Source organism: Odocoileus virginianus, chromosome 7 (assembly GCF_023699985.2).
Source record: "Odocoileus virginianus isolate 20LAN1187 ecotype Illinois chromosome 7, Ovbor_1.2, whole genome shotgun sequence".
NCBI classification, from domain to species: Eukaryota; Metazoa; Chordata; class Mammalia; order Artiodactyla; family Cervidae; genus Odocoileus; species Odocoileus virginianus.
In genome coordinates this window covers 53,395,350-53,423,268 of record NC_069680.1, presented here as the reverse complement: position 1 = coordinate 53,423,268, position 27,919 = coordinate 53,395,350, and the positions used below count along the sequence as shown (strand labels likewise).

The 27,919-nt window shown below is 35.9% G+C and overlaps 1 protein-coding gene across 3 annotated transcripts in view; it reads left to right on the top strand.

Moving 5' to 3' along the window:
- JMJD1C (jumonji domain containing 1C) overlaps positions 1-27,919 on the top strand; it is a 308,159-nt gene that overhangs the window by 201,835 nt on the left and 78,405 nt on the right. For all 3 annotated transcript variants that reach the window (XM_070470721.1, XM_070470720.1, XM_070470719.1), the window contains exon 3: positions 25,291-25,404. Coding sequence is in view for 2 of the 3 variants with exons in the window: in XM_070470720.1 (XP_070326821.1) it covers positions 25,291-25,404 (114 nt within the window). In the remaining variant the exon portion in view is untranslated. The remainder of the gene's footprint in view (positions 1-25,290; positions 25,405-27,919) is intronic.

Sequence of the window (27,919 nt, the reverse complement as noted above, 5' to 3'; positions counted from 1 at the left end):
CACACATATTTTTTCTATTTTAATTAATATTTCCAGTCATGTATTTACATTCATGCTTTTTTCTTTACTTCAAATCTTAAATCATTTTTATCATGTGCCTAGTAAAATGAATAATTGTAAATTAAATCACCAGTTTTCCAAGACAGAAAAAATTTCACTTTCTCTTAGAAAATTCTTACAGGAATAAATCATAGGAAAACCTTTTTATATAACTACCAAAAAATTTGGGCTTCAGTTTACTGAGGAGAAGTACAGTGATTTAAACTTCACTAATTCTGAATTTTTGATAGGTGAGCTGAAGTTTACTGGTGCTGTATGAAAAATTACCCTGATAAAGTTGTGCCTTCTTTTGGGCTAATTGGAAGACTGAAGTTTCCCAGGGTCTGTGCAACAGAAAGACCCACAGGTTGTATTAAAATATAGCGATAACAAAGGTATTAAATCAGTTTAAATATACATAGCAAAACTAAGGAGATTAAAAGAATGAGGAGACAGACCATAGACTTGGAGAAAGGTATTTACAAAAGACATTTCTGACAGAAGACTGTGCTGTTGAAGCCAAGTTCATATGTCCTACGCACAGTGAGGCCAAACAAACCAAAATGTCAGAGTTTGGAGCAGAGGAAGATTTACTGCAGGGCACAACAAGTAGAGCAAGCTGTCCGTGCTCAGAAGGAGCAGATGAGCTCTCCTGTGGCTTCGGAGAAGAGCTTTTAAAGGCAGCGACTGCGGGCTCCAGGGTACATGACCATTTTTGACTGATTGCTGCTAAGGTAACAGGGTGGTGTCTCAGGGATCTTAGTCATCAGCCTTCTTCTTTTAACCAATCTGGGGTCTACAAGATTGCTGTCAACTTGTAGTCACATCTTCCACCTGGGCGGGGATCTTAGATCCTACAGAACTACTTCAAGATATGCATCAGATTGTTAGGTATATCCCTTGAGGAGGAACTAAGGACTCTTTTATTGCTGAACCATTGTTTCTTGAATGCTTTTTTTGTTTGTTTCTACATTCTCTCACTTCCCTAATTATTAACTGCTTTAATCTGTTCTTCAGAACTCAGAAAGGTCTAGGAGACTTAAGACTTACTCTGCAAACAAAAAGCGAGAACCCAGAAAGGCTTTTATACCCAGAAGGGCCTGACAGGGTCCTGCTAGGTTTCAATACCACCCTCTTATTTGATACTATTCAGTCCTGTGGGGAACAGTTGTGGGGCAAGAAAGGCAGTGAAGTTTTGGATAGAGAGAGAGTTAATCATGAGCTCTGCAGGGGAATTTGGTTTTAGGGGTACACAGTTTCAACTTCTGTCTAAAATACACAAAGAACTCCTTAAACTCAACAATAAGAAAACTGGTTAAGAAATGAGTAAAAGAAGCTCATCAGAGAAGATTTACAGTTATCAAATAGGCATGTGAAAATATGTTGAACATCAGAGGTCATTAGAGAATAGCAAATTTAAGCAAGAGATACCACTACATGTCTACTAGAATGGGAAAAATCCAAAATGCTAATAACACCAAATGCTGGCAAGGATATGGAGCAGCAGGAGCTTTTCTTGATTGCTGGTGAGAATGCACAATGATATAGCCACTTTGAAATACTGTTTAGCAGTTTCTTAAAAACTGAACATACTGTTATAATATGATCCAGCAGTCATAATCCTTGAAATTTTATAAGTGAGTTAAAAACTTTCATTCATACAAAAACCTGTATATAGATGTTTTTAAGAAACTTGGAAACAACCAAGAGGTCCTTCAAAGGAGAATGGATAAACTGGCACATCCATACAATGGAATATTATTTATCACTAAAAAAAAGAAACGAAAAAGCTTTGAAGAGATGAAAAAACATGGAATTTTCAGTGCATATTACTGAGTGAAAGAAACCAATCTGAAAAAGCCATATACTATATGATTCCAACTATATGATACTCCATGGAATTCTCCAGGCCAGAATACTAGAGTGGGTAGCCTTTCCCTTCTCCAGGGGATCATTCCCAACCCAGGGATTGAACCCAGGTCTCCCACATTGCAGGCGGGTTCTTTACCAGCTGAGCCACCAGGGAAGCCCAGGTATACTGGAGTGGGTAGCCTGTCCCTTCTGCAGGGGATCTTCCCGACCCAGGAATCCAACTGAGATATCCTGATTGCAGGTGTATTCTTAAACAGCTGAGCTACCAGGGAAGCCCATATGACATTCCAGAGTTGGCAAGACTATAGAAACAGCAAAAAGATTGGTAGTGTCAGGGGTGGAGGAGAGGGATGAATATGCAGAGCACAAAGAATTATTCGGGCAGCAAGGCTTTTCTGTATGATTCTGCAATGATGGTTATAAGGCATACATTTATCCAAACCCATAGAACATACAACACTAAGGTAAGCCCTAATGTAAACCTTAGACTTTGGTGATGATGAGGTCAGTTATGGTTTATTGATTGTATTAATGACAGATGTATCCTTCTGATTCATAATATTCATAATAGGGAAGTTGTGTATGTATGGGAGTAGGAGCTGTATGGAAACTATGAATGTTTCACTTAGTTTTGCAGTGAACTACAACAACTTTAAGAAACAAAGTCTATTTAAAAATAAAGAAGGGGAAAGATATGAGGTTGTCTAATATCTCAGGATACGGTGCAGTTGAAGTAAAAAGACCATGGCGCTCACTTCTGAGTCATTCCAAGTTTCTTTGTCTATTTATGCCACACAACTTTCTCTGCTGATAACATAATTGTAAGAACCAGGGATGGAGAAGAGCCTGGGAACTTAGTGGAGAGAAGGGACCAGGTAGAATCAATACTTGCCTAGTTGTGTAGAAGTACTGAGCCTGGCCACAGGTATAATTCACCATAGACTTGCCAAGCAGTTGTTGTTCTTCAGTTCCATTCAGTCGCTCCATCATGTTGACTCTTTGCAACCCCATGGACTGCAGCACACCAGGCTTTCCTGTCCGTCACCGACTCACAGAGCCTGCTTAAACTCACGGGGTTCCATAGAGTCTGTGTGCCATCTAACCATCTCATCCTCTGTCGTCCCCTTTTGCTCCTGCCTTCAATCTTTCCCAGCATCAGGGTCTTTTCCAATGAGTCAGTTCTTCACATCAGGTGGCCAAGTATTGGAGTTTCATCTTCAGTGTCAGTCCTTCCAATGAATATTCAGGACTGATTTCATTTAGGATGGACTGGTTGGATCTCCTTGCCGTCCAAGGGACTCTCAAGAGTCTTCCCCAACACCACAGTTCAAAAGCATCAATTCTTCAGCACTCAGCTTTCTTTTTGTCCAGCTCTCACATTCATACATGACTACTGGAAAAACCATAGCTTTGACTAGATGGACCTTTGTTGGCAAAGTAAAGTCTACTTTTTAATCTGCTGTCTAGGTTGGTCATAGCTTTTCTTCCAAGGAGCAAGTGTCTTTTAATTTCATGCTTACAGTCACCATCTGCAGTGATTTTGGAGCCCCCAAAAAATAAAGTTTGTCATTGTCTTCCCATTTATTTGCCATGAAGTGATGGGACCAGATGCCATGATCTTAGTTTTTTGAATGAGGAGTTTTAAGCCAACTTTTTCACTCTGCTCTTTCACTTTCGTCAAGAGGCTCTTTAGTTCCTCTTCCCTTTCTGCCATAAAGGTGGTATCATCTGTGTATCTGAGATTATTCATATCTCTCCCGGCAATCTTGATTCCAGCTTGTGCTTCGTTCAGTCCAGCATTTCTCATTATGTACACCGCATATGTTAAGTGAGCAGGGTGACAATATACAGCCTTGATGTACTCCTTTCCCAATTTGAAACCAGTCTGTTATTCCATATCCAGTTCTAACCTTTGCTTCTTGACTTGCATACAGATTTCTCAGGAGGCATGTCAGGTGGTTTGGTATTCCCATATCTTTAAGAATTTTCCATAGTTGGTTGTGATCCACACAGTCAAAGGCTTTGGCGTAGTCAGTAAAGCAGAAGTAGATGTTTTTCTGGAACTCTCTTGCTTTTTTGATGATCCAGTGGATGTTGGCAATTTGATCTCTGGTTCCTCTGCCTTTTCTAAATCCAGCTTGAACATCCAGAAGTTCACGGTTCAAATGCTGTTGAAGACTCACTTGGAGAATTTTGAGCATTACTTTGCTAGCGTGTGAGATAAGTGCAATTGTGCGGTAGTTTGAGCATTCTTTGGCTTTGCCTTTCTTTGGGATTGGAATGAAAACAGATCTTTTACAGTCCTGTGGCCACTGCTGAGTTTTCCACATTTGCTGGCATTTTGAGTGCAGACTTCCACAGCATCATCTTTCAGGATTTGAAATAGCTCAGCTGGAATTCCATCACCTCCACTAGCTCTGTTCGTAATAATGCTTTTCTAAGGCCCACCTGACTTCACATTCCGGGATGTTTGGCTCTAGGTGAGTGATCACACCATCATGGTTATCTGGATCATGAAGATCTTTTTTGTATAGTTCTTCTGTGTATTCTTGCCACCTCTTCTTAATATCTTCTGCTTCTGTTACATCCATACCATTTCTGTCCTTTATTGAGCCCATCTTTGCATGAAATGTTCCCTTGGTATCTCTATAATTTTCTTGAAGAGATCTCTAGTCTTTCCCATTCTATTGTTTTCCTCTATTTCTTTGCATTGATCACTGAGGAAGGCTTTCTTTTCTCTCCTTGCTATTCTTTGGAACTCTGCATTCAAATGGATATATCTTTCCTTTTCTCCTTTGCCTTTTGTATCTTTTCATTTTTCAGCTATTTGTATGGTCTCCTCTGACAACCATTTTGCTTTTTTGCATTTCTTTTTTGGGGGGATGGTCTTCATCTCTGCCTTCTGTACAATGTCAGGAACCCCTGTCCATAGTTCTTCAGGCACTCTATCAGATCTAATCCCTTGAATCTATTTGTCACTTCCACTTCATAATTGTGAGGTATTTGATTTAGGTCATACATGAATGGACTAGTGGTTTTCCCTACTTTCTTCAATTTAAGTGTGAATTTGGCAATAAGGATTTCATGATCTGAGCCAGTCAGCTCCTGGTCTTGTTTTTGCCGACTGTTTAGAGCTTCTCCATCTTTGGCTGCAAAGAATGTAATCAATCAGATTTCAGTATTGAACATCTGGTGATGTCCATGTGTAGAATCTTCTTTTGTGGTGGTGGTCTTTTTTTTTTATCTTTCACATTTTTGGCAGAAGACACATGAGATTGTGATAGTTACCACCAGTGAATGCGCATTTCACAGGTGACAGAACGTGGTGAGATGATCTGCGCTCAGTGAATAATTAGATTCCTTGGTGTTGCCTTATCTTCAGTCTCTCTGTATCCCCTTTATATTTGCCCAGTGTATGCCACGCACAATTATTGCACCCTGTAGTAATTGTATCTTAGGAACTCATACATCCCATTTTTTCCTGTTGTCTAGAAGAGAATTAGATATTATACAGAAAAATACAACATATACACGTTTATAGCAATTTATTATGCCATATACATCCTACCCATAAATTAAATTCTTAAGTAACAATGATTGTAACAGGTGATACTCTTTTGATAAACACTGAAAGCTCTTGCTCTTCTTTGATACTTAAAATTTTTAAATATCTTTCAGAATCAGAGCTCTTTCATATTTTGAAGTGTGTCCACGTTTCACATTGTAGTGACCTATATAAATGAATACCCTTTACATGGAGGAATGCTTTGTTTCTGAGACACTACTACTTCATAAGGTAGCTCATCCTATTCTGCCTAGCTAAAATTGTTGTAAAGCTTTTCCTCACATTGAACCAGCTACACATAACCTCCATATATTGAACCTACTTTATTTTCTGGGAGCTGTTTCTTAAAGTCTTTTGGGTCAGGGACTCCTTTGAAAATCAGATAGATTGTATCAAGAACTCTTTTCCCAGGGGGGGAATTTTTCTCACATTCATAAATTTTTAACAATTTCAAGGATTTTGGGGACCTTTGAAGGGTTAAAATTAAAAAACAGGTTTAGATCCTCGCCTGTAGAACAAGATAATGTCACTTTTTTCCTGTATGTTAAAGCATAATAAAGACCTTAGGCTAAACATTTCCAGTTCCTTTAACCAGTCCTAACATACCTAATTTTAGACAGACCTTTTATATCCATGTCACCTACTTTTATCTTTATTTTAATATCTATATCTGTCTGAATGGGATGACTTTAATCTTCATTTGAAATGATCTCAATCACTGGAATTGTAATTCATATATTTAGAGCACTGTAATAGCAATTTTAGCATTGACGTCACAGTGCATTCTTGCCTTATACAGAGTTTCTGTTTAGCTTCACCTTTGTATCATCCACAAATCTCTGAGGCAGTGCTTAACGCATTGTTGATATTCCAGTGACTATTTGTGGAATGAATAAAACTTCTAATCCTTTTTTGCATCAAAAGCAGCCAAACAAGTTTTACTGCATAGTATAGTAATGTATGCCTGTGAGAGATGGGATGGGAGTTCTTGTTGCATCATACTTAAGTAGTAGCTTTTTGGAACCTAAACTGTGGATTTAATGTTTACTCTTGCTAAATTTTGTTGTACAAGAGCAGTTAGTTCCTTTTTTATCTAAATAAGAGGTCAAGGAAAACGAACGAAAAATAATTCTTACTTTCTGTATATATGTGCGTAGTAGATGTGTAGCACGTTATAGGGGCTATACACACACGTTTGGTAACTGAATAATTAATGCTCATGCATTTATATTAATAACAACTAAAGCATGTAGTTTGAGAGCTTGATTCACTATTCGTAAATGCTTTTTCTTTCTAATTGAAGTATGATTGATTTACAGTGTTGTGTGAATTTCTGCTGCACAGCCAAGTGACTTAGCCGTACACATACAGTCTTTTCTATGTTCTTCTCCATTATGGTTCATCACAAGGCAGTGAGTATAGTTACCTGTGCTATACAGTAGGACCTTGTTGTCCTTTCATTTTGTTTATGCCACAGGTGTTTTCTCTGTGTCTATGAATCTGTTTTGTAGATAGGTTCATTTGTGTCATAATTAGGTTCTGAATATAACTGTTATCATTCTAAAGAGTACCTTAAATTGTAACTTTATGTGTATTTTCTAGATGTCGGGATAAAACACTTAACCTTAATGTGCCCCATCTCCCCCCATCCCCCAAATCGCTATAATTGATCAAACATGATAGAAGATTGTGAGGTAAATTGGGGCCGTCACCTCTGTGGACTGAAAAAAATACATTTCATTTCACACCTTCTTGGGTCACAATCTTAAGCCAACTAATTCCTGGTTCGTAGTTCATGTGACCTGGGAAATTATTTTGCTCCTTCTCAGGCAGTTTTAATCAGCTTGGAAATCTTTTTTGTTGAATGATTAACTGTACTTTTGGCTCTTTGTATCTGCCCTTGAACTTCCTCTGTTTCTCCTATTGAGTAGAAAGTAAGGAACAGCAATGATTAGATTACTCCTATTTTTTAAGCATCAAGAAAAAGCCACTATTGTGGTTACATTGTTTACTGTTTGGGCTCTGTCTTTCTTCTCATTTAATCTAGGGATGTAGCATTGCCACTTTCTGAGCCTGCTTCTTTGACTGCTGTGGTATCTTTAAGAATCCAAGGCATCTTTAAACAGGTATCTCTGCACAATACAAAAGAGCTTATCCTCCACTAGCCCTCTGTCTCTCTCTCTAATTGCTAAGTGGTGTTTGACTCTTGGGAACCCGTGGACTGTAGCCTGCCAGGCTCCTCTGTGCATGGGTTTCTCCGGGCAAGAATGCTGGAGTGGACTGCCATTTCCTTCTAGTTGATTTGAATTTGAGAACCTGGTGTGTGAAATTGATCTCTACATGATTCTCCTATCACCACACTGATAATGAACAGCTTTCCAATGTAAAGCTATTGAAAAGCTATTTAAAGACCCTGTGCTTTCTGAGAGAGTAGAAGGTTGAGTTATTGAAGTGATAATGAGACTGGTCTGTCCCTAAACTGGGGCACTTTATCCTGAGATATGATCACTCTAGGCTAGGTGTTCTCAACCAACATTCATGGATCCGTGAAGCAATGGTTCTCAAAGCTGACTGAACCTCAGATTTAACTCAAATAGCATTTTGAAACTGAGGATTCCTAGGCCTGTTCTGTGTTCTTTTATTTGAGGTATAGCCACAAGAGGAGACACAGGAGAGGCACATGAAAACAAAGTTTGTTTTACTCAGAGGTCCTGGAGAGAGAAAGTCACTGTGTGCCACAGGGAGAAAGCTCAAGCAGCAGATGGGGCGCCAAGAGAGCACAGGGGCCTGTAGGCTAGTGTCCTTCTTGGGGATGGGGGGGGTGGTCAGGTTGGATTACCCAAGTAGAAGAGCCAGGAAGATTTCACTGGTGCCTTTGAATGTAACTAGGTCATGGTCAGAGGAAGGCAGGAAAGGGAAATTGTGGCAGAAGCCAACCTTATCATCCAGGTGCGCCTGCTCACTTGGGCAGGGTGCTTACAGCCTGTTTGTGGATATGTTGAGGGCAGTAGGGGAAAGGTTTTAAAAATGAATTTTTTAAAATATTTACATTAAAGTACCACATCCTCAGAGTTTCTAATTGAGTATATGATCAGGGTTAAAGCTTACAAATGTTTTTTCTTAGAAGAGTCTCAGATGATCTTGGACATCCTGAAATTATGATGCAAAATTCTATGTTGCCGAGTTTCTTTGGACCTCTAGCTTTCATCAGAGTCAGAGAGTACACTGACCCCAAAGAGGTTAAATTAAGAGCACTTCCTTGATCCAGTGGTCCTCAGACTTTAAGGTGCTCCAGAATTACCCAAGCGCTTATTAAAAACAGGTTGCTAGGCTCTTCTGCCAGGAATTGTGATCCTAGTAGTGGTGGAGCCTGAGAATTTTCATTTTAAACTAGTTCCTTGATATTGTTCATGTAGCTAGATGGTGGAGGGCTGTCCTTTGAGAACCACTGTTTTAGGACTTGGCTAACACCACTCTGTGCCTTCAGCATTAAGCTCTGGAAGTAAAGTATATTATTCAGGATTCTTCACCAATTAATATAGTAAGAAACTTAATGAAGCATACTAAAGCTCAGTCTAGCTCACTATTATAAGAGAATGGTAAAGAAAACTCCCTCCTTTCTGACACAGCACGTGACAGTGGAAAGTACGTAGGTGTTTTTAGTTGTTCAGTCACCCAGTCGTGTCCGACTCTGTGACCCCATAGACTGCAGCTCACCAGACTGCCCTGTCCCTCACCATCTCCCGGAGTTTGCCCAAGTTCATCTTCATTACATAGGTGGTGCCATCCAGCCATCTCAATCTCTGACGCCCTCTTCTCTGTCTGCCCTCGATCTTTCCCAGCATCAGAGTTTTCCAATGAGTCGTCTGCTTGCGTCAGATGACCAAAATACTGGAGCTTCAGCATCAGTCCTTCCAGTGAATATTCAGAGTTGATCTCCGTTAAGATTGACTGGTTTGATATCCTTGCTGTCCAAGGGACTTTCAGGAGTCTTCTCCAGCACTACAGTTCAAAGGAATCAATTCTTTGGCCTTCTGCCTTCTTTACTACGGTCCAGCTCTTAAAACTGTACATGACCACCTGGAAGACCATAGCCTTTACTATAGGGACCTTTGTCTGCAGAGTAATGTCTCTGCTTTTCAACAGCTGTCTGGGTTTGTCATCACTTTGCTGCCGAGTAGCAATCGTCTTCTGATTCCTTGGCTGCAGTCACCGTCCGCAGTGATTTTGGAGCCTTAATATTTAGTCTTTAAAACAGTTCTTTCAGTCTCCTCCTTCATCCTCATCAGAAGCTCTTTAGTTCTTCTTTGCTTTCTGGTATCATCTGCATATCTGAGGTGGTTGTTTCTCCCCCCATCTTGATTCTGGCTTGTAACTCATCCAGCCCCCCGGCATTTCTCAAGATGTGCTCAGCGTGTAGGTTAAACAAACAGGATGACAGCAGACAGCCCTATCATACTCCTTTCTCTATCTAGAAGCAATCAGTTCTTCCATACAGGGTTCTAACTGTTGCTTCTTGACCCCCATACAGGTTTCTCAGGAGACAGATAAGGATGGTCTGGTATTCCCATCTCTTTTAAGAGATTTGCTTTATATCAGTCAGTTCAGTTCAGTTGCTCAGTGGTGTTTGTGACCTCGTGGACTGCGGCACACCAGGCTTTCCTTGTCCATCACCAACTCCCAGAGCTTACTCAGACTCACATCCACCGAGTCAGTGATGCCATCCAACCATCTCATCCTCTGCCATCCCCTTCTCCTCCTCCTCTCAATTTTTTTCCCAGCATCAGGGTCTTTTCCAGTGAGTCAATTCTTCACATCAGATGGCCAAAGTATTGGGAGTTTCAGCTTCAGCATCAGTCCTTCGAGTGAATATTCAGGACTGATTTCCTTTAGGATTGACATATATATTGCTTTATATATTACAGTATAAAATAAGCTAGTTAATCCCCTCCCCCATTTCGTCTCCCAACCAGTAACCATTAGTTTTTTCTCCATAATGTGGGTCTGCTTTTTTTTTTTTTAATTCTATTCACTCTGCTAAATTGCTTCAGTTGTGTCTGACTGTCCACTCCATGGACTGCAGCCTGCCAGACTGCTCTGTCCCTGGGATTCTCCAGGCAAGACTACTGGAGTGGCTTGCCATTTCCTTCTCCATTATATTCACTAGTTTGTTGTTATTTTAGCACTTGCTTCCTTATGTAATGTTTCTTCCCATTAGAGTAGAAAAATTCATAGTTACATGACCATTTAAATGGTTTGATTTTTTTTTTTAACTAAATAATGTAACTTTATAAGTGTGCTCATGTTATCCAAGGCCAAGGTAGAATACAATCAAAGTTAAAATATAAAATATAGTTTGATGTAACTGTGCTGGGAAACAGGAAAGATGATCCTAAGGATTCCTGAAATTAGGAAAACTTGTTCCACGTTAAAAAATTCTTAAAGCAGGTGGTAAGTAGTCAATGCAGAGAAGCTATCCCTGAGGAGAAGCCAACTCTTCAGGGAGTTTTGAAAGCGGTAAAACACCACTAAATCCATGGGACTCCCAAAGAAGTTTATTTGCCCAGACTGCCTACAGGCTGCTGGAACTTTGAAGGAAATGAAGCTCCTGTAAGGAATCTTTATTATCTATGAAGAGTCTAATTGTGATTATTTCCTCTGTATAGAGATAAACTTAAGCAAAAAGCTTCTGTGTATCACTAATGGGTCTTACCTTTTTCCCTTCTCACTTAGCTTTGGGACTTTGGTTGCCTCATCCTCTTAGACGGAGATGTCCTCAATGGAATAGGAACTGACCTAAATTAAGAAAACAGAGCTTTAGAGGGGAGGGACTTTGTTTAAAGGAGGTATAGCAAAATTACTTTATATATTAACCTGAAATTAAATAATGGGTATTCCTTTTCTCTGGGGGGTTTTTTGCAATATAACTTTCAGTTGCCCTGTAATATATTAGAAGGGAAGGGAAGTTCATTTTGAATGACTCATAATTTGATAGTAATTCAAAGAAAATACTTAAATGCCAAAGTCTTTAAGTTCTCTGTTCTGTTGTAGTCTTCTTACTTGGTATTGTAGCTGGTATTTTCTTGTTTCAGGGCTGTCAAAATGTTGGCATAAATTATCAATACTTAATGAAATATGCTTGAAAGTTTGATAACTTTGATATTACTGTATTTTGAATCTAAATACTGTTTAGCATATATGATAATTATCACCTAAAATGTATTAATTTTTAAAATAACCAAAATAGTTAATGTATTATACTTAATGGAGATTGTGAATTCCCCTTGTTAGTTGAAAAATTCAGCTTCCAGATTGTTGCTAACATCATCAGGGTTTTTAACAAACAAGGATATAATGGAGAAATAATTGTAGAGGACTTGTGCTGCACAAGTAACAGATGTTTGCCACACAGAAGTTATCAAAACCAAGTAGATATCATGTTAGAGTTTCCAAGAGTACAAGCAGTGAAATGATTAAGAAAAAAATATATATATTTTTAAATGTTTTCTTTAGCTTAAGTTTGAATTTCTTCTGTGATTTTCTGGTTATTAACATTTTAACACATGTTCTGCATTTATGGTTGAGTTGACTTAATTTTGTAATATTTTTCATTCTCACAAAATTACATTTACTTTTTCATCATAAGAGATAAAAGGATATGTGGACTACAGAAATTTGTGTCATGAAAGTCTCCCACATAGTTTTATTTCTACCAAGCAGAGCACGTCTTGGTTAATTTAACCTGAAATGGGAGATGTTACTTTTTACTTTTCATTCTGTCACCTGGCATCAATAAGGTGGACATGAGCATTCAGCAGTACTCTTTTTACGCTTTTTTATATGCAAAAGGAGCAGTAGCAGTGTTTATGAAAAGTTTGGTTTAGTTTTATCTCCAGTTTGCTCTTAAACATTAAGCTGCTTAAAGAATACAGTATTAGAATCTTAGAACTGGAAAATGTCTGATATTTCATGAACAACCCTTTGCCAAAGCCAGAAATGGGATCCTTCAGTGACAAGCTTGTCAAGTTAGTTTTCATCCAGATTCTTGATTGCTTCTAGTTATTGGAAGTTCACTACTTCATAAGTAAGTCTGTGTTGGTTTGATAGTGTTTAATTATTAAAAATCTGTGCATTCTTCGTGTTGAGCTAGAATTGGCTTCCGGGAAATTTTGCTTATAAGCTTCTTTGTTTTCGAATTACCCGACCCTTTAAATAATTGTATATAATTAGATATTGTTTGTTCATTCTTTCAAATGATTCTAATAATCCATGATTTTAAAGTGTCGAACATCTTAGTTTGTAATTGTTCCTCTTTTATGTCCCAAATTGAACAAGATATTCCGACATAAGCATAACCAATATAAAGTCTAAGGGGACCAGTACCTGCCTTGGTCTGGATACTTTGTGTCACAATTTGATTTACCCCTACTCTGTCCTTTCTTTTTAAAAAATACATAACTTCTATTGGCTTATTGTCTTGAAATCCTCCAGGACTCTTTCACATGAATTTCTAGCAATCTGCATCTCTCTTACATTCTACCTGTGTAATTTTTTTTAACAACTTAAAAATAGAACCTAACTTTTTGACTATTAAATTTGGGAATATTAAATTTGGGAATAATCCTTATTCCACTTTTCTTGATCACTTTAAAATCTAGGTCTTAATTGCATTTTTTGTAAGATTTATTTTGGAATAATTCTGTCATATATTTTGTAAATAAAGGTAGCCTTCAAGTGATAGTGTGTAAGACGAAAGATGAAGAGATTGTATGTTATATGTTAAAAGTAATACTATTATTCAGTACTGTTTAACTAGATGTAAATGTACCAAGAACCATCATGTAGCCCATATTTCATTGATTTACCTATTGCAGAGTTTCTTCATAAAAGTAACCTTGTTTTTACTAAAAGACAAATTACTCTCAGTGAATATATTTGGCTCTTAGTAATCAATGTGTGGATTTTTTTTTTTCTATTCCATGGTTCTAATTGTCCGTTTTGGAGTTTTGCTGAAGTTCATTTGCTAGCATGTATTTTTTTTCTGAATAGCTCCCTTATTTACAAACATTAATAAATATAAATAGATTACTTATCTCTAGTATCTTGATAATGTTATTTTTTCCTCCAAAGATTGCCAGTAATGGCTCTGCGTTTGTAACTGTCAATTTAATATTCTAACATGTAATTTATTTGAACCCATATAAACTTGGAATTTTGGTTGTTTAACAAAAGAAGGATGATTTTCTTCTGATTTTTGTAATAGTGTAAAAGTGAAGAAGGCCTAAACACTGAGAAAAGGTGTAATAAAAACTTAATGTTCATTTCCTTAAGTATTTATTAGGTAGATATTTTAAATGATGGCAATGTAATAGCATAAGAAGAGTGCTCAGTGGGAAGTTGCCTGGCAGTCCAGTGGTTAGGGCTCCCTGTGCCTTCACTGCAGGGGCCTGGTTCAGTCGTTGGTTGGGGAACTGTCATCCCAAAAGTTGTGTGGTGGACCAAAAAAGAAAGAGAAAAAGAGTACTAAGTGAAATGAGCAACTTATAAAGCATATGTTCCTTAAAACTTGGTAACAAATATACATACTTGTGAAAGAAAGGCCAAAAGGGCACATGCTTCACTGACTGCGTTCATGCTTAGAACTATGAGACCCTTTTCTACACTCAATTATTTTGTTTTCCAATTATTCTCTAATCTCAACAAACTGGGGAAAATTCTGAAAGAGATGGGAATACCGGACCACCTGACCTGCCTCCTGAGAAAACTGTGCAGGTCAAGAAGCAGCAATTAGAACTGGACATGGAACAATAGACTGGTTCCAAATCTGGAAAGGAGTACGTCAAGGCTGTATATTGTCACCCTGCTTATTTAGCTTATATGCAGAGTACATCATGCCAAATGCCAGGCTGGGTGAAGCACAATCTGAGATCAAGATTGCCGAGAGAAATATCAATAACTTCAGATGTGCAGATGACACCACCCTTATGGCAGAAAGTGAGGAGGAACTGAAGAACCTTTTGATGAAAGTGAAAGAGGAAGTGAAAGAGGACAATGAAAAAGCTGGCTTAAAACTCAGCATTCAGAAAACTAAGATCATGGCATCAGATCCCATCACTTCATGGCAAATAGATAGGGAAACAATGGAAACAGTGACAGACTTTATTTTCTTGGGCTCCAAAATCACTGCAGATGGTGATTGCAGCCATGAAATTAAAAGACGCTTGCTCTTTGGAAGAAAAGCTATGATCAGTCTAAACAGCATATTAAAAAGCTGAGACATTACTTTGCCGACAAAGATTCGTCTAGTCTAAGCTATGATTTTTTTAGTAGTCATGTGTGGATATGAGAGTTGGACTATAAAGAAAGCTGAGCACCAAAGAATTTGATGCTTTTGAACTGTGTTGTTGGAGATGACTCTTGAGAGTCCCTTGGACTGCAAGGAGATCCAACCAATCGATCCTAAAGGAAATCAACCCTGCATATTCATTGGAAGGACTGGTGCTGAAGCTGAAGCTCCAATACTTTGGTCACCTGATGTGAAGAACTGACTCATTGGAAAAGACCCTGATGCTGGGAAAGATTGAAGCCAGAAGGAGAAGGTGACGACAGAGGTTGAGATAGTTGGATGGCATCACTGACTAGATAGATGGACGTGAGTTTTAGCAAGCTCCGGGAGTTGGTAATGGACAGGGATGACTGGTATGTTGCAGTCAGTCGGGTCACAAAGAGTCGGACACAACTGAGCGACTGAACTGATCTGAAAATAATTATGTTATTTATACGGAAATCTAATTTTTTCTAGAAACAGGACCCAATGTGTTTTTTATGGTTTAGTTATTTTTAATCCCTAGTTTACACTTTCTACATTTAAATATTTTTTTCTTGACAGAAATACTAGTGACAAAATAAGAATTAAACTGAAAAACTATTAATATCACTGTTTTATCATTGTCTGAAATGCTGCTTTTCAGAAGTTATCTTTAAAAGCTCCTTTATGTTGAATTGTTTACCTAGTTCTTTTTGATAGGTGCTTGTTCTTTTTGATAGGTGAAATAAGTAATCTTCGGTTTCCTCCATTTTACGTTCAAAGTTTAAAGCTTTATTCAGCAGATAGCAAGACACTTTGCTCTCTGCTACCTCATGTCAACAAGCATGAAGAAAACATGGTTCTTTCACACCATATTACATAGTAAAATTCATTCCTTCAGATATGAATTAAGAACTCTTGTTTCTAGTTGCATGGTTTCTACTAGTATTTTGACAAAAGTCACTTAATCTCCCTGAATGTCCATTTCTTCATCTGTAAAAATGAGAACCTTAATCACTAAAGTTCCATTTCTGTTTTAACAGCTGTTTTTCTTGTATTAAAATTTCCTCATTTTCATTTTATCCCCTCTGATTTGACAATCCACCTTTATTTTACACTAAATTCCCATACTTACTTGAAACTATTTTGGGACTTTTTAAACAGTCCATTGATTATTATTTATGTGTGTTGTGTTCCAGATTCACCTTGTTGTATTAATTAAAGCATTAAAAATATGTTGTATTTTTTATGGCTAGTTTCATATCATTGATTTGTATTTATTTTTTTCTTTCTTTCTAGAACTTGTGTGATTATATTTTCCGTAAATTTGATGTGTTTGCTTTCAAAATGTTCTTGATATTTTTATCAGTCAGACTAAAATTATGGAATAGTTTTTTTTTTAGATTATTAACAGAGGTTTAAAGGAAAAATATCAGGTATTCAGAATATTATAATATGAGCAAGGGAACCAAAGTAAGTCATCAGACTTAATGAATTTTGAGGTAACTATTTCTGAAATTGTAGTGAGAATATTTCTGGTGGTTTTGAAAGAAGCTTGAAAACTTAGCATTTAATTCTAGTTATTTTTGGTTTTATGTTGTTACAGGGTATATCTGTGTCCTCCAATAGTAAAGCTATAAAATACAGGTTAGAATAAGATGAAAATTTAGGTCTAAAAATCTATTGCTATAATTTTTAAATTTATTTTTGGCTGCATTTGATCTTCATTGCTTTGCACGGCTTTCTTTAGTTGCGGTAAGTGGCAGCTACTCTGATGGTGATGCGCCACATGCTTCTCATCGCGGGTGGCTTCTCTTGGTCTAAGGTGCTTGGGCTTCAGTAGTTGCAGTGCTCAGTAGCTGTGGGCCATGGGCTTAGTTGTCCCATGGCTTGTGGAATCTTCCCAGACCGGGGATTGAGTCCATGTCACTTGCATTTGACAGGTCAATTCTTGACCATTTGACCCTCAGGGAAGTCCTGGAATTATTAATGGAAAGAAAAATTAGTTATCTTAATGGCATACACCCATAAAGTTGTAGAGGAGGAAAAGGACAGTCAAACCTCCCTACTTGTGTGTTCTGCATATGAGGAGTCAATCAACCATGGATGAAAAATTTCAGAAGAAAAAATACCAAAAGATTCTCAAAAACAAAACTTGAATTTTCCTTGTGCCTATTAATTTTGGGGACTTTCCTGGTAGTTCAGACAGTAAAGAATCTGCCTGCAATATAGGAGACCCCAGGTTCAATCCCCAGATTGGGAAGATCCCCTGGAGAAAGGAATGGCAGCCCACTCCAGTATTTTTGCCTGGAGAATTACTTGGACAGAGGAGGCTGGCAGGCTTACAGTCCATTTGGTCGCAAAGAGTTGGACATGACTGGGCCACTAAAGCTGTCAACTATTTACATAGTATTTATGTTATATTAGGTATTATAAGTGATCTAGAGATGACTTAAAGTATATGGGAGGGTTATATGCAAATACTATTCTATTTCATGTAAGGAACTTGAGCCTTGGAAGATATTGATATCCTCCTAGAGCCTGAAACCAATTCCTTGCCATTACAGAGGAATGATTGTAAGTGAAACCTCATATTATTGGGAAGGAAAAAGATTGATCAGGGAGAGTCTTAGAGAGAAGCCATAGATAACGACAAACTGATAGAACTACTATTCCAGTTAGAGTATGTGCTTTATTAGTACTCAGAAGGACTAGAAGAAAAAGATGAAAGGGCCCTGAATTCAGCCATAATGCTTATTGAAACACGGAGACTGTTTGCATAGTGCTTTTGTGTTCTCAGCAGTGATTTTTCTTAATCAACTATATGTCATAAAAATTGTGATAAATATTTACAAAGTTAAAAAATGAACACATTCTGTTGTTGCATAACTTTCCTCTTATGGACTGGGGCAGTTACCCAGGATATAGTGAAGAAAGGAGGGAGCAGTGCAATAATTTAAGACATCGCACACATATTGGTTGATTGAACATCCTGCATGCTTAGGGGAGAAAAGAGAGTTTAAAAATCAGTGTTAGGTCTGTATCATCTGGAAATCCTGGAACTTCATGGTCTGTTGAAGTGTACCATGCTACACCACCCTTGCAGTGCCTGGAATATCTATATAGATATATTAATGTGAAGATGTTAATCATTAGGGTAATACCATGATGCAAGAGTTACACATTTGATTATATGTTTTCATAGATCAATAGGACATATTGAAAAGTATTTTCCTCAACCTAATCAGCTTCAGATAAGGCCATATCAAGTTCAAATCATTTTTAAATTACTATTGTTTCTCTTATTTTCCTATCCTTGTGTCTGAAAAAGTACTTAAAATGCTAAAGCACTGAACCTTAGAGGTTTTTGGTGTTTTGTACAGTCTGTATACTTGGAGAAATCCACTTGTTTGTTTAGATTTCTGTATTTGTAAAGATGAGTTTCTTTCATGGTCCAAAATAAATGGGACCAAAATGTTAGTTTAACTCTTAATTATATGTATAAAAGTTCTACAGTTGTTGGAAGGAACAGATTTTCTTCAGATAGCCATACAGTATTGCCTTCCTTTTAGCTTCTGTTTACTTTCTCACCTCTGTTGATTTATTCAGCTTGTAACCTAGAAACCGGCTAAAAAGGAAGGAAGTCAGAGATGTGTATTTCTGGGCAGTAACTGGAGTAGTTTCCTCTTCCTCTAGCCTGGTTTAGCTGCCAGAAAAGACCTTTTACCCAACCAAAAAAAAAAAAGAAAAAAAAATTTAACTCTTCAACTTCCTTCCTTAATTCATTATACCTTCATTGAGGAAGGTATAAGCAGTAAGAAGAACCAGTTTAAAGGATTACAATGCTGCTCTCCTCAAATTTGTGCTTTTTGCCGTCTGAAAGGTGATATTTAATACCATCCCATACAGTTGTAAGAACAAGAGAGAATTTAAGAAGACATGTTGTGAAAGCTAAGCAACTTACGCTTGCTTCCAAATGCTTTCTCAGTGTTGTTACTTCGATATTTTTATTTGTTAGAAATTTGTCAGTGTACCAGACCAGACATATATATTTATAAAAATATTTGTGTTAGTTGCTCAGCCGTGTCCGACTCTTTGCGAACCTATGGACTACTAGCCTACTAGACTCCTCTGCCCATGAGATATTCGAAGCAAGAATACTATAGTTGGTTGCAGTTCCCTTTTCCAGGGGATCTTCCTGACCCAGGGACTGAACCCTGGTCTCTTGCATTACAGGCGGATTCTTAATCATCTGAGCCACCAACGAAGCCCTATAAAAATATTTATTAAGCTCAATTTAAACATTAAGAAGATTCTTAAGGTTTTCAGCTCGTTGCACTTGTAACCTTTATTTGTTTCCATTAAGAGTCGACTGTCGCAAAGAGTCAGGACTTAACAACTAAACAACAAAAGTGTAGTATTTATGGTAATGGAAAAATATCTAACTTTAATGTAATGTGATGCAGTATGAAATAAAAATGAGTGGTTTTTCAGTACTGACATTAATTATTTTAATTTTATAAAATTATCTAATTGTGTATCACTAGCAATATATAAATACTGTGGCAGTTGTTAGTTGAGTATAGTTCTTAAAGCTACTTGATTTTGTAGGGGACATAGTACTTCAGGAACAAACATGTTTTTAAGTTAATAATAAATTTATGTGAGATTGTAAGATGCATCTTGTGAAATATTTAACTCATTGCCTAATATACAGTAAACTGTAGAAAAGTAGTATGACATGTATTTAAAATTTGATAGTTTATAATATAATGTAATAACCTGAATCAAACATTTGCTGTTTGTTTCAGGCTCAGAATAAGGCTGCCATATTACTCCAGTTGTTTTTTTTCTTTCTTTTTTTTTTTTTTTTTTGGTAACTTACATTCCACTGAATTCTTTTAATTCCATACATGTTTTATGATCACATCTTAAGTAATTATGAAATGAAATACTGGTATTCTATATGTGATTTAATATTCACTTGACTCATTATTAAAAAGTACATTTCATTTACATTTCATTTCTATCACTGTTCTAAAACTGAACTTTACTAATATTCTTAGAATAATCACTATTCCTCTCTTTCATCTTTAAAAAAGGATTGAGATTTTCGTAAGTACAATGGATAATAGACTAAATTAAAAATATCTTTTTTTCTAGTAGTTAATCGAATGTTTTTTATGAAATGAAGCTGATAACATCTGGAATAGATTTAAAGGGACAGGGCATTGGCTGGGAATGGAAGTTTTTCTCAACACGATTTGATAAATTGGTTGCTGGTATTAAAATCAGTGTAAATTTTTAGATTTATTGAAATTGCAATACCTAACACTGGGACAAATTTAAAATAAAAGGCCGTTCACACACATCATTAAAAATAGGTGAATGTTTTCTTGTACTTGCAGATATCTGACATTCTTTCTTCATATTCAGTGTGTTTATTATACATACAGCACAGATCTCAGTTCAGACTAATCACATGTCAGGTGCTGAATAGCCATCTGTAGCTATTAAAGGTTTTTATAGCTATGAACTATTTAAATTATTCTTACAAATAATAAAAATGTTTCAGGAATATTTTTTAATCTGCCAAAATAAATATTACTAGTTAGTTTTTCCTTTGAGTAAAGTGTTGGGGTGGTGTTGATTATGTCATTTGATTTTACTTAGATTATTACCCCAGAAATGTTTTAAACTGTTTTTCCCCCTGTGTTTTTAAAAATATCAGTATATTTCCAATGAAAAATGAGTGAACTAAAAGTAAATTCTTTACTTGAAAACACACTTGAAAGTATTCTTAATAGGTTTAAAGTTGTTTTATTTTTGCCCACTTGAGAGATTTACATATAACTTGTTTTCTGCACTTTCTCACCTTGGTAAATCTGTAAGGCAAAAACTTTGTATTTGCATTTGCCGTGTGAAGGAGACAGTAAACTTGAGCTCTCAGTCTCGCCACTAGTCTGTCTTTGTCTGTTGTTAAAATTATGAGCCAGTCTCTATGGCGCAGCCAAATGAGTAATCACCAGTAATGTGACTCGTGCTGGAAGTGACTCCATCAGCACCTGTGACGGAGGATTAGTTACAGTTTACAGAGCACCGCCTCTTCCCTTCTCTCAGTCTGCCCTAAGCCAAGCGGTCGCTCTCATTTGGGTGTCTGCGCTGTTGGAAGCTACTGCAGTGTGTTTCCACACAGACAGTACAGTGGGAAAAGGCTTTCTCTAGCTGATGGATGGCTGTTCTCTCTATTTGGAGTATCTTACTGGTTATGTAAGCGACCTCGGGAGAAATTATCCTGACCCAGATCGGAGGATGCAGTAGTGCTTCAGCTGCAGGATTTCTTGGTCGTTAACACCACAGTGCTGATGACAAAGAGCGAGTTGTAATCCTGATCACTGCCAGGACTGAGCCAGAGCAGACAGAAAAGCGTCATTTGCTCGTCGGAGTTGTTAGGTTACAGCCTCTGCTGCGTTCTGTGGTCTTGGCTTTTCTTACTATACAATGACGACGCTGCAAGTGAGCTCAGAAATGCTTGGTTTGAGAGCCATTTGCCTGTGATTTTTGAAGACTTAAGCATTATTGAGGCTAGATTTTAAAAAAAATACTGCTCAAGAACAAAATGGAAATGTCAGCTATACTTCTTGACCTTTAAAGCCTTGTCGTGGATATCGGAGATTTAAAGATACTTTAAAATTCTCAAGAACAAAGTACGGTTTGTATTTTTCTGCTTCCTTTTTCTTTTGTCTTAATTTACATTTGGTTTTGCTTCTCGATTTTAGGAATTAAGGTCACTGTCTTTTTCAGATCCAGCTTTCGTGGTCTTAGTTTTTTAGAATTTTTAATGATTTCATTTGTTTAGAGAGTGATTTATTGTGTCGGTAATAATTTCATAACACTGTACAATAAAAAAACAAGCTCAGTTGTTTAAAGTATTATAGCAGAAATGTTTTGGACTAGGGTTTTAGAATATAATGTTTTAAGGGATGTAGGGGTATTTGTTTTGTGAGGGTTTTTTCTGTCTGGTGTATGCTTGTCCCCACCCCCAACTTGTTTTCTAACAGTATCGTGTTTTTCAATAGACCTGCTTGGGTGGGAATTTGGACTTTGTTCTTTCGAGTCACTCCAATCTTTTTTTTTTTTTTAAAGACTAAACCTTGACTTGTAAAATGTATCTTAGATTGTTTTCTGCTTTAGTATTTCTTTAGTGAGATTTATATCAGATTTTTGTAGTTTATGAGCCTAATTTTTTTCACTTGGAAAAGGAATTGCTAAATGTTAACTGGAGATTGTTAGAAACTTGGACTGTAGACATAAACCTTGTGAATTTCCAGTCAGATGTTAAATGGTGAGCTTTAACATAGTTTGTTTGAGCAGCTGAGTTATGTTTGAGAACTGTAGCTGATTTATTTTAAAAATGTTTTTCGAGGAGGGCTCATCTGTTCGCCTCTTCCTCATGTGAATGGAATGTGGTGCAGCATGGAGCCCCAAACAGGATACAGTTGTTCTAAGCATTCTTCCTATAGCGTGGTAGGCCCTAGTAGAAATACAGGCTCTTTACTGAGTATTTATTTGACTTTATACTATTTTTAAAGTGCAGTTAACAAAGACAAAGGACCTTAAATGAACTCTCAGTCCATTAATGAAACTGAAAAAGTGTTTTGTTTAATTGGCAGTTTTAATTTGGATTTTCAAAGACTTTTTTCAGCATTAGAATGAAGTCATTTTGTGATTAGGGTCACATTCTGCTGTGACTTTCATCTCTTGGTAGCTTGTAGCTTCCCCTTAGGCTGTGGAAGTTCCTCATAGAATGGTATATCTTTAGAGCCTTGAATTACTTAGCTATGCATGAGTTCTAGTTTCTTTGCATTTCAGTGCACCTAGACCCATGAAATACTACAGATTCATCCAAAATCTGTAGGATTCATTCACTTTTATTTAAATATTTGTTTTTATTTTTAAGCTAATGTCCTTAAAGTGGATGTTTTTGATTTGGATACAAAAATTATTAATGGTTACATCATTTATTTGCCACGTTAGGGAATTAGGATTTATTTTAACTCTTAGTTTTATATGTTGTTTGTCTTTAATTTTTCAGTAAAGTAGGCACAGTCACACATTTTTAGGGTTGCTTGTTTAATACATACTGAAACACTTCTTTAACAAGTACTATAAAAGTATTTATCGGCACTTGGGAACATATTTGTACTTTAAAAGTAATCGCATGTTTTAAAATTTGCAAGTCTTTGTCCTATTTGCTATTTAAGAAGCATGGTGTACTTTTGACTTCCATTTGTACATGGTTATTATAAATACTCATGCATCAGAAATAGACCATTATAAACTAGTCTTTTAACATTTCTGATAGCTAGATTCTACCAGTGGCTTTCAGTTAGATACCCTTAAATGAGAAATTCTTTTTTGTTTTAGCCTGGAAACTAAATTTTTTTTCTCAGTAATTTAAGTTGTGATAAATTGGCCTATTGAAATTTACCCTTAGGTCTCTGACTTACCTTAAAAAGCAGAGTTCTGAGAGGTTCTCTTCACAAGAATGTTTTTCATATTATAAAATGACTAGGTCTCATAGGAAATGCAAACCACCTGTATTATTTGCGTAAGAAAGAGGCACTTGGAGTGGAGAAGTTTACTTTTTTTTCCAGTCCTCCTTAATTGAATCGGTACAGTATCTTTAGGCATTTAGGTAGTACCTTTTGTGGACCTTTTTTTAACCTTCCCAAGTTGACCTGATTTGGTACTGTTTAGAAAGAAATAAGAGCATTTAATCAAGTTCAGGGATTTAAAGTTCTCTTGAGAAGCTGCCAGTGTTTTCTAATTTTTTTGCTAAAAATTAAACATTTAATTTGAGAATGTTACATATTTCACGTAAAGAATTTAGTTATGGTAAATGGAAAGTGTCAGATGGCCACAGAAGCAGGAGATAGCTAAATAATGGGGAAATACCTGTTTGAAAATGTAACTTCTCACACACAAAAAAATACTTTTGATACATAAAAGGTTAGCCCTAGAACATGGGAAGGAGGATATTACTGTGATTAGGTTTTCTAATCATAAATACTGAAAATAAATTGGGAATGTAAGATAATTTTTTTATGCTCATTTATGGAAGAATATCATGTATTAGTTCATGAAGTGAATAGTATAGGAATAAAGCATGTTTAAAATGCTTATTTATTCTCTTGTGTTTTCAGCTTTTTCAAAACACAGACTCCTGATGAAAGCTTTAAAGATAATTTCTTAAATAGAGACATTAACTGCTTAAGAGCCATTCTGATTTAAAAATCTTGAAAGGTTTTTCAGCAGAGTGTTTAGTTGTGATTAGCAAAATGTTAGATTTCTTGAAGACATAAATAAGAGGGAATTACAACGGCTTTGTATCTCCTGGAGATTTTTACTGTCTGCAGAAACCTTTGGTTTACATCCAAATGGTCACACAAGTTACTTGTAGCAAGAAAGATTTCCCTTTGTGATACAAGTACTTTAGAAACTGAGTTGCTTTTTAATTTCATTTTCCAAACTTAGATTCTTTAATAGTAAAGTCACTATGTTTTTAAAACAGTGGAATATTGTTTTCATTTATAAGTTTTAAAATACTATCATGGATGTAATACCCTTGACTTTTATTCCAATTACTTCTACTTTGAAAATAATTAGGATAGTCATAAAAAGTGCATATCTAGTACCTTTATTTCCTTCCTTCCTCTTCCTCTCTTGCCTCCCTCACTCCCACCTCCTACCCAAGATAGGAATAAATTCATTTATGTAGAAGTTGTCTTCAAATGACTATGGATTTGCTCAGTTCACTCCCCCCGACCACCGCGTGTCCCCTTGTTTTGTTTTGTTTTATAAAAGTGGAAATCTGGAGAGAGTTTACTGAAGGTGGTTGTGAAGTTTGTGTAATACTTTTACCTCCCTCTTCTTTTCCTGAGCCCTTCCCCCAGTGCTGCTCTTACTGAAGCAGCTGGATTTTTATTTGTGCTTGGAGCAGGGGCGGGGGTAAGTAGTACATGGGGTGGAGTTAAAAGACCAGATGCATCCTGATCATTTAAAACCCTTGATGTGAATGAGCTAAGAAATAAACTACACATGTAAATCATAACTACTCTGTTTTATAAAGAATAATACTTAATATTTTAAAAGAGTTGGGATAACCTCTCCTACCCAGTTTGATATTTGGAAACAATTTCTCTGTTTTTATATTAGAAATTTTTAATACATATGTATATTTGGTTGCATCCTTTTAAACAACTGGGATTTATTAATAGACTGGGTTTTTTTTAATCATTTCTTAAAATTGACTTAATTTCTTTTTAATAATAGAAAATATTTCAGATAAAAGCATCACTTTAGATTATGAAAACTGATATTAATTGGTAGCCTAAAATCATTATGATAATGACTTTAATACATTGTGTTTCTATATATTCCTTCACATTTTGAGGATTAAAATAACCAGAAAATAACCATTAGAATTTTTTTTTTCTCTTACCAGACTTTCAAACCCCTGGTTGAAAAAAGTGTACCCAGTTCAATCACTGCAGTAGAATTCCTTGTAGATAAACAACTGGATTTTTTAACTGAAGATAGTGCCTTTCAGCCCTACCAGGTAAGAAATTTCAGGTCCCTTTAAAAAATTACCTATTCACTAAGCTTCATTGATATTCAGATATTCTTTTGAATATTTAAGTCTAGCTTTCTGGCTAACATCAAGAAACTTAATGCATTTGATAAAGTTTAATTATAGGATAAATGAATCAGTATACACAGAGAACTTACTATGAGCCAGGCAGCATCTTGTGGCTCTGCATGCACAAGTGAGCAAAATAAAAGTCCCTGCCATTCAAATGATGTTCATTGTTAGATAATAACTGGTTAGATATTAGTATAAATTATCTTTGTCTCCAGCTCTAAAGGTTAAGATTTGGGTCAATTCATGTAATTAAATGAGATTAGTATTTACTATATACATGCATATCAGTTTAGCATAATAGTAGTTCATTTTCTTTTTAAGTGGTAATTTTCCTTTAGATTGTCATAAGTTGAATTGTTCAATTTCTAGATTTTAATTCCCAGTTGTTGCAATTTAAATACAAGACTTAATTGGAAAAACGTTTTCTAGCTGGTTTTTAGATTTAAGTCATGTGAAGAAACTCATATCAAAAGTAGTAAGCTAAATGTTTTTTAAAATCTCTAGTTATGTTTTATCAGTTGATATTTTAAAGGTAAAAGTTAAAATGCACAGCAGTTTGTTTTCTTTTCATATTTGAATTTTAGATTGATTTATATCAGTATTTTATAGGTTTCTTTTCCTTAAATGTTTAAGATAACATAGTAAATACATTGAAAGAAAGTATAACTGGACTAGTTTGACTTGTTTTTTAAAATGAAGCTGAAAGTCAATATTCCTGTTTCATTTCAGGATAGTTACTGATTTCAAAAGTAAAATATAGAGGCATTGTTTTCATGGAAAGAACAAGAGCTTGAGTTAATGAGCAGTGGTTTGTTGTATGTGAGCTTATAATACTTAGGGAATTAGTAGTTAGGTTCTTCTTTTATTAGATCTACCAAAAGTAGATGATAGTTCCCTTAGTTAAATGTTATTTCTTCTTTGAAGTCTTCATGGATGTGCTTTTGTCTTTACACATTATTTTTCATAGTTCATTAAATGGCCTCATTTTTGTACTGTTAGCTTTTGCTCTTTGATTTGGTATTTACTGCTAAAAATTTATAACAAGTTATGATTTAATACTGGAGGTGTTAGAGCTTTTCCCTTGGTTTTTATTTTGTTTTGGTTTTAGTTGTGATTGCCATTTTGCTTGCTTATAGCCTTACTATAATTTGTCTCATTTCTAACAGTCTTTTAGTGACAATTAGACTAGGTGAAATCAAAGGAACCTTCCAACTTAGCATTTTAATTCTGTGGTTTCTGATTAGCACTATAGAAGTTACAGCTTGGGTTTGATTTGGAGAACTGAAATCATTATGTAGAAATTACTTTTAAAAATAAACTCTTGCCAGGTGGCCTAAAATCTACAATATGTTTATTAAAATTGTAATGATTAAAAGAATGCACTAACATATTACACAGGGTTTTTCGTACACATTTTAAAACTGTTTTAGATTCTGACAATTTTATTATTTCTAAATAATAATTTTCTAATAATTTGATTTGTATGATTATCTTTGTTAGCTATGTATATTCCCCTTGCTAGTATAGGTAAGTTGCTCTCTGGCCTAGAAGGATATAATGTCTTCCAAAGTCGATATTATTCACTTGACATTTTAACTGTTTGTGTTTCATAAATAATGTGAATTTTAGTTTTAAGGAATTACACTAAGAGCACTTGATTTACCATCCAGCATACCTTAATGTTAGTGTTTAAGTGTTTTTGAAGGAATAAATGATACACAATAAAGCTTATTGTAGCATTTTAATTTCTGTATTTCATGTTTTTAAAACAGGTTTAAAATAGAAAAATACATACTCCAATATGTAAATTATAGGCACCTACTGTAATATTTTGAATGAAAATTTACTCCAGAGACTGAAGATGGCTCAGTCTACGTTTTCAAAGTTATTTATTTAAATCAATTTATAAAATATAGGTATAGTCCACATAAGGAAAGACTTTTAGAGTTCATGTAATTAGAGTGGCTTTATCCCAGAATGCTTTTCTCTAACCAGTTGTCCAAACAGTACATTAAATTCCTTGGCATGTTAAACATGGCAGCTGTCCCTGGCATAGATTTTGTAAATAGTGCCTTGACATATCTTAGCCTTAGAGTAACCTTATATAAGTCAAAGGGAGTTAGGGGAAAATTAAGTTTTAAAAATGGTCTCCCTGTTTTTTCTCACTTATTTAAATCTCAAGAGGCAGTTTCTTCTGAATCTGGGTAGGTAAAAAAAAGTCTTTGGAAATGGCTTTTCTGTACTAGGTGACGAGTACGCTTAAGTTTTGTTTGAAAAATTCCAAATGATGCTTCACTGTGAATCTATTTCAATAGTTTTATAGTGGGAATTCCCATTCACCATCTTTTTCCTTGAGTTCTCATCTCAGCATTTTATTCTATAGTAGAATGCTCCTGTAAGTTAACTTTTAGTTGTACAGCCCTATTTAATA